This window comes from Pterocles gutturalis, unplaced genomic scaffold, assembly GCF_000699245.1.
Source record: "Pterocles gutturalis isolate BGI_N339 unplaced genomic scaffold, ASM69924v1 scaffold2032, whole genome shotgun sequence".
NCBI lineage: Eukaryota > Metazoa > Chordata > Aves > Pterocliformes > Pteroclidae > Pterocles > Pterocles gutturalis.
Window position 1 is genome coordinate 11,726 of NW_010109927.1, and position 13,548 is coordinate 25,273.

Sequence of the window (13,548 nt, forward strand, 5' to 3'; positions counted from 1 at the left end):
TGCTGAACATTAAAACAAGTTTCTCAGAAAAGCTGTGGAATCTCTGTCCTAGAAGATAAACAAAACTTTACAAAGCCATGAGCAACCTGATCCAGCTTTGAAGTTAGCCATGCTTTGAGCAGGGTGTCGCCTCAGATGAACTCCAAAGATCCCTTCCAACCAAAATTAGTCTGTGATTCCTATGTTGACTTTGCAGGCTAACAACGTTCTTTCAGTGAGTTATTAGCGTGTAGTTTTCAGCTTAATTTTTTATTTCATGTTAAATTAGATAAGGTTTAAAAAATCTGTTACGTGCAGCTTTAGCATTCATTGTTCCATTGCATTCATCAGCAAGAGCACTGACCTGTTGATACTGCCGCACACGCTGGGGTTTTGTAAAAAAGTATAAGCACATTTTGATTGTTTCCTAGAACTGAGATTTATTAATGTAACTGCAGACATTTTTAACTGAAAATACTGGAAAAACTGACCAAACAGATGCAGACTCCTGACTGCATCTCCCTGTAGGAACTAGCCATAGGCCACATATTTTTTTAGGTATTTTTTTTCTTGTTTTAAGTAATAATTTTGCTAACTGTATTGCTGCCTCACATGTTGTTAACACTGCCTAAGAGTATTTAGAGTAGGGGGCTGCCTAGTATATGCCATCATACCTCAGTGCAGTAAAATGTAGAGTTAGGAGATTCAGAAGGATATGTTTTAAACATAGCAGATGATTTGGGAGTGTATTTTAAAGTTTTTAATTTTTTTTTTAATTTAAGATTTAGAAACCACCAAATCAAATATTGTCTCACAAGGCCTAATGAAAAATACATGTCTCAGTCCACTAAAAGTATTACAATAATAATCTATATACTGGATGGCTATTTCTAAAAAAGAATAATTTATTTGTAGGAACTTGTTATTGTTATAGTGTAGATGGAACACAAGAAATCTTCCTACAGGTGCTTAAAAATCAGGTTTTTATTAACATCAATGGTGTAACTTGATCATGACTTACATTTCTTGTTAATAGGCCATTGTACAATCTTTGCCAGATGTTTCCTGAGGCAGCCAGTGACAGTATTAAGTTTATCCTTCGAGACGCTGCACATGATATGGAAGAAGTAGTTGAAGTCAAAGGCCGTGCAACGTTTCCGGGTTTAGACACGGTAACAAATGATACTGCTAGAAAAATCTCTTTCTCTTTCCATTAGTATAAAAATGCCAGTAAATGTGAGATGACCTTAAATTTAATTTTATATTTCAAAGTATATAATGAATTATTAGCATCTAAGACTTCTTACGTTTCTCAATATTTTAAATTGCTTCTCTGGAGATAAGTTGTAACAAAAACCCCCACAACAACAAAAAAATCCTGACAAGCAAACAACCCCAAAGAAACGAACAACTCCCCCCACATGTTCATCAGAATAGAAGTGTGACTCTACTATTAAACAAGGGGAAACTATCTTAAAATTGATACTCTAGTTTTCATAGCAGAACATTCTTTGTTTTCCTTATGAAACTTAAATGGATGGTTCTAGGAAGAACTGATGTTTTCAGTTATGTCCTGATTTCTTTAATTGTGTTAAGTGCAAATGTTTAAAAAAGTGCTCCATGGAAGTGTGCTATCTCTTAGGTTAGCAAAAATAATAATAAAATTTTATTACGGGTATAAAAATACAATATTTCTTAGTACTTTATATGTTATAATTGCTAAATTAATAACTCTGAAGGAATTGACCTTTCCTTCTTGTATTAGTAATGCTTTAAAATTTCAGTGGCTATTCTAAATAGAACAAACTCCTTTTTCAGTGTCTAGGTAAATGGCTGTTAGGGAATTCAAGAATGGAGCGTATGCAAAATGAATATTTATTTATTGTTGTAAAAAGTTTCAAAGACAAACCATAAGTCAGTAATTCAAAGGGAGCTGCTTGGTTTTTGTCTCCCAGCTTGATGAAGCAGTGCTGCTTAATGGAATAATTAGACTATTGAAAGAAAATAGATTGAAGGATTTGCTTAGGAGACTTGGTGCTTACAGCTTGGGAAATATTTGTACTGAGTTCTTTTGAAGGGTCTTTATTCAGGATGTTTTGGATTTTGCAGGAAATGTATTGTAGAGAGCTTTTAACGTCTATTTTTATTTTGTCACTGTCACCCTTATGACACCAATCACACTTCTGACTTTAATTCACTTCAGTGATCTGTTTTTATTTTGTCACTGTCACACTTCTGACTTTAATTCACTTCAGTGGACTTTTCAGGTTTTAAGCCATTGTTATCTTTTAGGGTGAAATTATATCACTTTACTATTCTCAAAGCACTTGTTTGAATGAACATTCCTTAGACCTTATATGTGCCTATAGTTAATCTAACCTGAAATTTGGACTGTGGTATTTAGTAACCAAAACAGTTCAGGAGAATATTTGTTTATGGCAGAAACTTCATACAGAGAAGGAGAGCTGAAACAATAAAACTACTTATGTCTAGCTTATTATGTAAATATCTACTTAGATAATTCTCAGAAATCCCTCGCAACTTATGTCTAGCTTACTATGTAAATATCCACTTAGATAATTCTCAGAAATCCCTCGCAACTGGAACTAGATGATCTTTAAGGCCCCTTCCAACCCAAACCACTCTATGATTCTATGAACTGATGTGTAACATCCTTATGGTCTGGAGAGGAGGTCACTTGTAGCTTTCTAACAAGTCCCCTTCAGTAAAAGTGTACCTAATCACTGTTTAGTTCGTTTGGTTGCAAACTTCTTTTGTTGATGGTGTGCTACTCCCTGAAGATCCTGGCCACTTAGTTATCTATGTTGAGGACCTGTTGAAAGGTGTCACAGGTCCCATGTGGCCACTTGCTTATTTGTTTGTGGTGTGAGAGTATATGATGGTGAGCTGAATTGGGGTCAGATTTTCTTATGGAGTAAATAGGGTTGGAAGGCATGGCTCCTTCTTGGTTTTTTTTTCAGCTGCCTTGTTGAATTAATGCAATGTTAGACCTATAATGGATATTCCATTTTCTCATGTAACTTTAACAGTCATGTCAATAAATAGGTCATATATCATATTTATCAAAGTGATGTATATTGTAGTATTTTTAGACTACTACATGGCAGTTATTCATCAGTGTAAAGTCAAGATCCTGGGAGTAATGTCTTACTGTATTTTGTCTTACTCTGTTTCATGTGCTATCAGCTTATTTATTTGAAAATTGTATCTCTGCTGTTTCCAACTTCTGACTTCTGGCATCCAGTTGTAACACCTGCTTTTGTGTACATGAGTCAGCTACTTACTAAGGTATGTCTATGATCTTAGTATGTGACTTCATTGCCTTGTTTCTTCCTAGGACTCTAAATATCTGTATTAGCATGAATGTATGTATTGGAAATGTACTGAAAAGGCAGCTTTGTGTTTGGTATAGTCACAGATAGTAATTGGAAGAAAAACTGAAGAGGAAAAAACCCTTGTAGAGTACAGTCCAACTCACAAAAACATCTCTGATAATTTTTTCAAGCTGTCACACACAAATTCCTTATATGGCAAATTACATAGGACTAATAGAACAGACTGAATGCAGTCTGGAATCATTCATTAGTGATTTCTCTTCCATATATTGCATTTGTTCCTACTAAAGAAAGATACTTACTTAAAAATTGTCAATATTTGTTTTCCTTCAAAATGCAGTGCATTGCAGTACAGTTAAAATATGTCCTTATTTTTCTACACAAATATTCTGTTTATGTGTTTTAAAAATCTTGATCTAGTTGTTGTACTGCTGTCAGATATCCAAGTTGTTCTGATCCTTATATTTTCTTGGTTCATTTCTGTAAATGGATATAGGGCATTGGAGAGCAAAAGAAGTAGGACTAAAGTTTAAGAACAGGTCAGATGTCAGAGCAAGCAAGCAAAAAGAACTTATTGTTTGTGTTTAGCACCTTCTAGTGGCTAAACCAGTTCTGACAGGCTTCTTACTCAATTCTGCACGTACTCTTTAGTGAGGGCAAGGGTCTATTTTACAGATTTTAAAAGTGTACAACTTATTTCATATTTCTGTGTTTTGGGAGATTCTGATATATAGACTTAATTATGAATATTTTATGCTCTTTTTTTTTTCTTTTAGTGTCACATTACAACATTACAAGATGTTATTAAAGGGCTGTTTATATGCTGTTTGTTCCTGGAGTATGTATCTCTCTCCAGAAGATTTGTACCAGAACTCATCAATTTTCTTCTTGGACTACTCCATGTATCTCTACCCAGAAAACACACCCAGGGTGAGTTTGTTTAGAGTAAATGAGTATTAAAGTAAAATAATTAGTATTAGGATTTATCTGTTAAATTTCAATAAAAGTCTTTCACGCGGAATTTAGTTTTTGGACAAAAGACCAAGATCATCTGCTAGGTTAGCCATAGGCAACCTTGATTCTTGGGCATCTTGTTATGAACTAGATCCTCTAGTGTTGTTGACAGAAAGGAAAGAACTGAAGTTATTAAAGGAAATGAAGTAATGTTGCCCACAGTGCAGTTTTTTTTGCAATATTGTGGTTCTAAATAGACTGTATGATTAGGCTGTGCTCTGAAATTCACAGTCACGAACGGATTCCCAGTGAGTACCTTGTATCTTCACAGTGGGGTAGGAGCCAATGCTGCAGATACCCTCCCTCTTCAGCTAATAGCCATATCATCAAGATAAATGAGAGAAGTATATAACAAAGTGGTATTTTTCCTTTATTTGACATGGATTTGTTGTAGTGTAACAGAAGGCAACTATCTCCAGAAGCAGGATTAGTCTGTGCTGTGACATGACTGTGTAAGCTTAGCAACTTATGAAGACAGCAGAGAGAATAAAATAAAATTATTTTTATTTGCCTGTCTTCCTCTTTCCTCAGCTTTTTTCTTTTGGATTCATTTCTGCTTTAAAGTTATTCTAGATATGGGGCTTTTTTGTTGACAGTTTTTTGTGACAATAATTTCCTGATGAGGAGCTTTGTCAGAGCATACTAACTAGTTAGTATCTCTGTCCAGGTCACTCTGACTGTCACTTAGTATGCATGAAGAGACTCTGTAGGCAGGATATTCTCAAGTGAAAAATTCAATCATTTGTTGGCAAATTAACAAGACATCTGGGATTTAATGAGCTACAGCCCACTCGTAATAAGCTCATTACTCTTGATAAGACACCTGAAGAGTCTTTGTTCTCTGGATAGTCATCGGTCTGGTGAGGAAGGTTCAGCTTCTGTTGCTGCAGTATTCCAGTACATATTCAGTAGTAGAGTGGTTGTCTTGCAGCTCCTTCCTTTTTTTCCCTTTAGTATTTTTATGCCTTTCCATGCTGGTATTTTTTTTTTCTTTTGAATTCTTGAGCTACTAATGGTCACTTTCTCAACAAGCTTAGCACTGCAGTTTCACCTTTATTATCTTGTATGGCTGTACCCTATAGACTTTCTCCCAGCTGCTGCTTGCTGCTCACAGCTTAGCAGTTTCCTCTGAAGTGTGAGACAAGGTTACACAGCTGGGCTGCATCAGAGCGGAGCCCAGGATTCTCAGAACACAGACAGCTGAGCTTTTAGAAGGAGTTGGGAAGAGGCTGTGGAGTGGGTGGGTTACATAGCGCTTGAAGTATTTTCTCTGTTGTGTAATCTCTTAGGAATGTTTGATCTACAAAGGTTTTTGGTACAGTTAAAATATAAGATTCTGCAAAATCAGATAAGAAACTATTTTAAAATATTTAGTGGTAATTGATAGTCAAGTGTTATTTTTTTCATTTTCTTTGTATTTTTATTAATGATTTTGCACTAGTTAAATTTGCATGATGTTGGTTTCTGTTAGTGAGGAAAAGCTCAATGAAAGGTATGTTAGAGGTACAGTGTTGTCTTTGACAATTTTTCAGTCAATATTGATGTTTTGAAGTTATCAAAGTATCCAATATGTTTTTAAATATTCATGGTGGAAGTATTGCTGGTAAAATTGATGGTTAGGCTGTCAACACAGGATATTTTAAAATGAGTTCTCTGGAATGTTGATATACTGTCACACCAAAAATTTTTTTGGGGTTCAATTTTGATAGTAACTAGAATCAGCAAATAGAACCCTTATGGATCAAGCTCATAAAATTAATAAGTTTCTCACATGGAGAAATTATATGGAATACAATTTCATAAAAGACAGAAATACAGTCTGCTTTAGACTTTAAAAAACAATTATTACCTTAAAAAAAGAGAAAAGTTGGATGTGGAGGGAGTGGGAATTGTCGTTGTTGATAGCCTTAGCTAATGGAATTGTTACTGAGATCTGCTATGCTCTCATGAGTAAAGCAGATAATAAAACTCTCATATCTTGGTTCCTGTTCTTGCACATAACTGTGTGTGTCACAATCTCTTACAGCTTTGGGTCTCAAACCTTATGAACTGTTATTTAAACATACTGTCTTCTGGCCTGTCTGTAACAGGTTCTAGAGCATGTAAATAATATTGAAATAAGATTATTTTGAAATAAATTCCATTGCAAGCTTGCAGGATGTAAGGAGAACAAAGAAGGAGAAAAAAATCCAGCACAAAGGCTGCAAATTTTTTTCTCCCTTAGCTGTGAAATTCCTCAGATGCTTCTTTTATGTTTCTCTGTAAGTACCATTTCACGATCAGCTTATCATCAGAAGCACAGTGTTTTTTAAGCATTTTCTGTATGCCCTCACAAGTGTGTATTCTATGTTCCATGCTGTTCTTGTTTTAAAACTACTTAGCTGGAGTGGGAGAGGTCTTCACAGCATGTATCTGAAGGCCACTCCTGGGAGGTCACAGGAGAGGCTCGGTGATGTACTACAGCTGTGGGCTCTCCCTGCTCCAGCTCACTGTGCTGCTTGACCACTTTCTAGTTGAAGCCTTCCACTTGTAACTCCATGGGAAAGTCCTATGCCTGCCCTTTCCTTTTAAGCATATCCAATATTCCATCTTCACTAGCCTTTTAACTGTGCATCCTGTTCTCCACAGGGCAGACGTGTGTATTCTCTCTCCCCACACGCAGAATCATTGAATGGTTTGGGTTGGAAGGGACCTTAAAGATCATCAAGTTTCAACTGCCCTGCCATGGGCAGGGACACCCTCCACTAGCCCAGGTTGCTCAAAGCCTCATCCAGCCTGGCCTTGAACCCCTCCAGGGATGGGGCATCCACAGCTTCTCTGGGCAACCTGTTCCAGTGCCTCACCACCCTCACAGTAAATAATTTCTTCTTAATATCTAGTCTAAATCTGCCCCCTTTTAGTTTAAAACCATGGCACCTCATCCTATCACTACATTCCTGATATAGAGTGCATCCCCATCTTTCCTGTAGGCCCCCTTCAGCTACTGAAAGGCTGCTATAGGGTGTCCCCGGAGCCTTCTTCAAGCTGAAAAACCCCAACTTTCTCAGCCTGTCCTCCTATTGGAGGTTCTCTGGCCATCTTTGTGGCCCTCCTCTGGACCTGCTCAAGCAGGACCATGTCTTTCTTAATGCTGGGGGCCCCAGAACTGGATGAAGTACTCCAGGTGGGATCTCACAAGAACAGAGTAGAGGGGGAGAATCACCTCCCTTGACCTGCTGGTCACGCTTCGTCTCCCTTGACCGGCTGGTCATGCTTCTTTTGATGCAGCACAGGATGTGATTGGCTTTCTGGCCTGTGACAACACACTGCCAGCTCATGTTCAGTTTTTCATCCACCATTATCTCCAAGTCCTTCTCCTCAGGGCTACTCTCAAGCTTCTCATTACCCAGCCTGTATCCATGTTTGGGATTGCCCCAACCCACATGCGCGACCCTGCACTTGACCTTGTTGAACTTCAAGAGGTTTGCACAGGCCCACCTCTCCAGCCTGTCAGGGTCCCTCTGGATGGCATGCTTTCCCCCCCAACAAAATCCATCTCTCAATTTTAGGTATCCACCAAGTGGTCCCCCAACAAAATCCATCTCTCAATTTTAGAGACAAGGATGTTGTGTGTGCCAGTATCAAAGGCTTTGCACAAGTCCAGGTTAGATGATGTCAGCCTAACAAGGATGTTAAATAATATTGGTCCCAATATGGACCCCTGAGGGACTCCAGTTATCACTGGTCTCCACCCAGACACCAAGCTGTTGACCTCAGCTCTCTTTGAGTGTGACCATCCAACCAATTCCGTATCCACCAAGTGGTCCCCCAACAAAATCCATCTCTCAATTTTAGAGACAAGGATGTTGTGTGTGCCAGTATCAAAGGCTTTGCACAAGTCCAGGTTAGATGATGTCAGTCACTCTTCCGTTATCCACCAACGCTGCAACCCCATCCTAGAAGGCCACCAAATTTGTCAGGCACAATTTGCCCTTAGTGAAGCCATGTTGGTTGTCACCAATCACCTCCTAATTTTCCATGTGCTTTAGCGGTTTCCAGGAGGTTCTGCTCCATGATCTTGCCAGGCACTGAGGTGAGACTGACCAGCCTGTAGTTCCTTGAGTCTTCCTTATTTCCCTTTTTAAAAATGGGGGTTTTTTTCCTCCTTTTCTAATCACTGGGAACTTCACCAGTCTGCCACAAGTTTTCAAAAGTGGCCTAGCAACTTCTTCTGCCAGTTCCATCAGGTCTTTCTGGTGCATCTCATCAGGTCCCATAGATTTATGCACCTTCAGGTTCCTTCGATGGTCTTGAACCTGATCTTTTCGTATGGTGGGTGGTTCTTCATTCTCCCAGTCCCTGCCTTTGGATTCTGTGAATTGGGCAGTGTGGCTAGAGCACTTACCTATGATTGTACCCATGCTCTAGTGTTTCCCATTATTTTAGAAAAATATCATACTGATAAAGTATTTTTTAAGGCAGTATGGATCAAAATGTAAAAAGAGTTGATGGTTTTTCTTCCTTCAGAAAGAATGCTTAGAATTGATCTCATTTAATGATTATTTTTCTTGTTTTTTAGGCTATACTATAGTGCATCCATTTACACCAGTGGGGAAAAATTTAGAACTACTTTTGGTGTCTGATAAGAAGGATCGGGAAAGCTGGCAGAAGCAAAATCTGCCATTGAGTATTGTGACTAGGTTAAAGGAAACCAGCACAACAGAAATTAATCATATCAGGTATGTAGGGAATGTGAACAGAAGAAATCCCAAACAGACCGTCTTTTGGGTAACCTCGGTGACAGTGTTCTTTAGGAGTAAAAGTAGGAGTAGTGAGTTGTTCTGCTTCATTTTTATGGTACTACTATGTAGCATGTGAAATTGCTAATCTTTTGCCAGAATGTTGCTCAGAGCACTTGTTGGAGTGCTCAGCCCTTCCGTTCCTTTTCAGTACAGCTGTGAACTGGTGAGGGTGATGTAGAGACAGAGGAGGTGCTCGGTACTTTGAACTGTCAAACTCTTCAGAAGCAAATAACTGTATTTACATGCAAACACTGTTTTGAAAAGTGTCAAGTCATAAAACATTGACGTTAGGAAAGGCCACAATTAATCATGTTCATTAAGTATGTTCAGCTTCATTTTTCACCTTGTGCATGTGTTACAGTATAACTTATTTCAGGGATGAGTAAGCGTTTTGTTATGAAGTTCAAAAAGAAACCCCAAACCAAAGTAACTAACTCTGTTTCAAAAAAGTCTTAATATTTCAAAACCAGTACCAGAACACTTTTAGAACCAGTATAAAAACTTCTTACTCTACAGAAGTGACAAAGGCACAATGCTGGCTTGTGCTCTGTGCACAGATCATTAAGATTTGTTGCTAATGCATTTTTGGGGTATTTGCTTATAGTAGGAGACTGAAATTTTTAGTCTTGAATAAACAACTACAAACAGTCTTGTAACTGGCTCTGTCAGTCAGTATTATTACTAGACACTGCTAACGCTCCCAAATTTAATTAATTTCATTCAGTTTATTTGAAAATCCACTACAGTTTTTGCAAGTTAAATTGTTAAATTCTTTTGTGTGTTAACAGGTTATCATGCCTAGCCCTGTGTTTTGACCTTATTAAAAAATGTGCAATTCTGTATGAGTCTTTACCATCATTCCATGAAATAATGCATCCTGTCAGAATACTTCTTACACAACATGTGCCAGTGAATGAATATCCTGAAAAAATGCAGGTATGTGTTCCTCAAGAATGAAATTATTGATAAGATTGTTTTATTAAAAAATTCTGTTATCTTCACCTATGCTTAAACAAAAACCAAGTGTAAGCATCGCTGAGATTTTTTTCAAGGGTCAGGCATTTGCCTTTTGTGCTTTTCAAAAATCATAGTCATGTTTCTGTGGAAAAACCAAAGAAGAGCACAGATTGTTTAGAAAATACATTTTTTCACTGTGTATCTCATCTTGCCCCTCTGATTGAAGAGAATAGCACTTAGGAATAGTGTAACATTCCATCAGCGATGTGATTTGTAAGAATAGTAGTCCAGTCATCCAGTTACTCTTGTACTTTTGTAATGAATCTGTAAGACCTTAGTACGACCAAATACATGTACCAGATTGATGAGACAGTATTTATAACTGTCTCAGTAAAACTAGCATAGATGTGCCTGGTCAGGCACTCGTAACAGGGCAGTTGTTTATTTTTCTAGCAATGAGGTTCAAATTTTTAATCTATCTCTGCTGAATCTAGCAGAAATATCCTTAGAGAACAAGTTTTTGTAATACAAATGATGCAGAATGGCCTAAATTTTTTGCCATCAAAATAAACAAAATGAACAATCATTCTTAAAATTATCCTGAAAGGCAGAGTTTGCATTAAAATGGCTCTAATCTGGCTTCTTCCTCAGTCAGGTGAAACTACCTGCAGACCTTTCTTATTGTCCATGATACCATCTTAACAGACTTCCAAAAGTGTTTAAAAATTATCTAGTCTGGAAGGCCTACAGCATTTCAATGTTAGCAATGTCCTAAGGAATAGCAATTATTTTACTGAGAAAAAGAACATATGGGCAGAACATTACTGTTGATTCAATTTACAATAGTTTGTGAATTATGGTGTCTTTAATATGCTTTTAAAATTGTAATTTGATTTGCATTTTCAGGAATGGTATCATAGTGCTCTGAAAGAGCTAGAGAACAAAGTAAAACACTATCCCCCACTGATATGTGAGAAAAAGAAGCCAGTGCCATTGAAACAGTTCACACCTAAAATTGTGAAAGTGTAAGTAAAAAAACACTTGATGCAAAGGAAAAGTGCATTTAAATGTTAAGATTTTCAGTAAGCTAGAAGGATTTGGAAACTAGGACACAAAATAACTGTTTTTCTGCTAGATTCTGTGCACAAATCACAAGGGACCAGCTAACTTGGGTGGTAGGGAGGGAAAGAAAAAGGAAGGAGGAATTCTAAGAAGTAGAGCAAAGATTGTCTTGTGGAAAAAGTAGCACTGGAAATCAACTTTTGCCAATATAATAAATTGTAAATTAATAAATTTCAAGATGAAAATAGGTTGTTATTATTATCTAGTCAGGTGTTTTACCAAATGCTCTGTCAAGCACTCAAGTCTAAAGAACAACAACAAGTAGTTCCTATGTATATGAAGTATATGAGGGTAAGGATGGATGGTGAAAGTACTGAGAGATGCTTCACTGGTGCAAAAGATAAGTCAGACTATTCCTGTACTCTGCATCACAGATCATAACAAATAATCAGTCAGATTAATCATTCCTTTAAGCATACTTGCTTGCCCTATTCCTTTCTTCCCCCCAACCAAGCAGCTTTGTACCTTCCAACAATAGCAATGGCAAAAACCATGTTTTTTTCACGTTCTTTACAGAGCTTGCAATGACCACCTGCATTTTTGTATTGTTTTGGAATTAAATTTTAATAACACTGGCTTGGTTTTGTAGATAATAGAATAGTGTTCTGATTCAGGAAGTCTGCTTTATATTGGCTGCTGATTTATTTAGCCATGTTGGTTATCTGTAGGGGCATAAATTGTCTGCCTTATTTGTTCTTGTTTGTAATTGAAGAGGACAGCTTTCATCTGCCATACACATTTATCCCCAAGTAACTGATCAAGACTGTTTCTGTAGAATTCAGCTGTAGAGAAGGTCTGCAAAAACTTAAAATATATTCGGAGATTCCATCTTTCTCCAGATGTCTTTCATTTTTCTACTTTAGTTTTTTCAGTCTGCTCAAAATGCAGGCTACGCATGGGGATTGAAGTGTGGTGTCTCCTTGTCATTTGCATGATTGATGACATGCAGTTAGAAGGGCTGGTGAGTGTTTTCCTGGTATGTTCATTGGGCAGCTTCTTATTTTGCAAGTTAATCATATAATATGCAGGAATGAGAATACTGAGTTTGTATTAATACAAAAACTCCTTATAAACATGAAAAAGTTGTTTTTGTTGAGGTATTCTGTGCTCACACATACATTCTTATTTCAGATTAGAGTTTGGAAGAAAGCAGGGAGTCAACAAGAAGGAGCAGGAAAGAAAGCAATTGATCCACAAGCATAAACGGGAACTTAAAGGAGCTATTCGTGAGATTCGGAAAGATAACCAATTCCTGGCTAGAATGCAACTTTCAGAAATCATGGAGAGGTAATGTAGCCTTTGTTTCAGTACCAGTTTGGGGGTTGTTCTGCTGTGTGTTCATTTTTTTGCTGCTTGCCAAGACTGACAATAATGATCAACCATACTGAACGTAAATAAATGAACAATTTGGGGGGAAAAAAACATTTTCAGTAGACATTGTTTAAGGTGTTTTCAGTTTTGCAGTTTCATTTCTCTAGTTTAAGAATATGCAGAATGTTTTTATTTAAAGTGTGTGTTGGTGACATTTAAGGGTTGGGGGCTTTTTATAAATTCATAATTATTGTCTAAATTACTTATTTTCACTAATGTAATCTTTCTGAAGTATTTTATATGTTGGTTGTTTTACAGAGATTCAGCCAGAAAAAGAAAAGTGAAGGAGCTTCTTGGTAGTCTTGCTGCACAGGAAGGTGAATGGAAAGCAATGAAGAGGAAAAAAGGGAAGAATTAATTGGGACTATCTACAGTAGGAAACTTTGTTTTTACTGCCATATAAAATACCCCAATCCTATGGCTTTGAACAGATTTTGATTGCATTCTTTGGATGCATTCCTTTTGAGAAGACAACATCATCAGATCTGTCTGAAAAAGTGAACCTGCTTATTGGAAGAATCCACAGATTTTCATAAGGAAAATAAAAATAACACTTTTGTATGTGGTGTACTTCCATTTATTTTAATAATAGGAAGTATTTGGATGAATAATCAGAATTCTTAGGTGTGTGGGATCCGGTTTTAGTCTAACTTAAACTACATGCACACAAAAAAATTGTACAGCAGAAACCTTTTGTTACATTTTTAATATTGAATAATTGCAGGCAGCTCTCCTAGTGGTAGTATATTTGCAATTTAAGCAGTAGCATTTTAATTAGGCTGTGGTATTGGGATATTCTAATTCATGTATGCAGTGGCGTAATGGAATTGGCTGTCCAGTCGAAGTCCTTTGTTAAAGCTGTATGTCCATTCATCTCTTTAGTAAGTTTTGAATTGAGCACAGCACTGAAATTCTTAATAATCTAGGGTGGTTAACTAGAATTCCTTGGTGTATTTTTAACTGTCTGA

At 37.1% G+C, this 13,548-nt stretch overlaps 1 protein-coding gene across 1 annotated transcript in view; it reads left to right on the forward strand.

Moving 5' to 3' along the window:
• The window catches only part of NOP14 (NOP14 nucleolar protein), a 24,845-nt gene extending 11,704 nt beyond the window's left edge, over positions 1 to 13,141 (forward strand). Inside the window, exons 11-18 of the mRNA XM_010073120.1 lie at positions 1,016 to 1,151; positions 3,187 to 3,288; positions 4,112 to 4,265; positions 8,908 to 9,067; positions 9,919 to 10,066; positions 10,994 to 11,112; positions 12,341 to 12,496; positions 12,839 to 13,141. Of these exons, the coding sequence (XP_010071422.1) occupies positions 1,016 to 1,151; positions 3,187 to 3,288; positions 4,112 to 4,265; positions 8,908 to 9,067; positions 9,919 to 10,066; positions 10,994 to 11,112; positions 12,341 to 12,496; positions 12,839 to 12,938 (1,075 nt within the window). The 3' untranslated portion in view covers positions 12,939 to 13,141. The remainder of the gene's footprint in view (positions 1 to 1,015; positions 1,152 to 3,186; positions 3,289 to 4,111; positions 4,266 to 8,907; positions 9,068 to 9,918; positions 10,067 to 10,993; positions 11,113 to 12,340; positions 12,497 to 12,838) is intronic.
• The last annotated feature ends 407 nt before the right edge of the window (positions 13,142 to 13,548 follow it).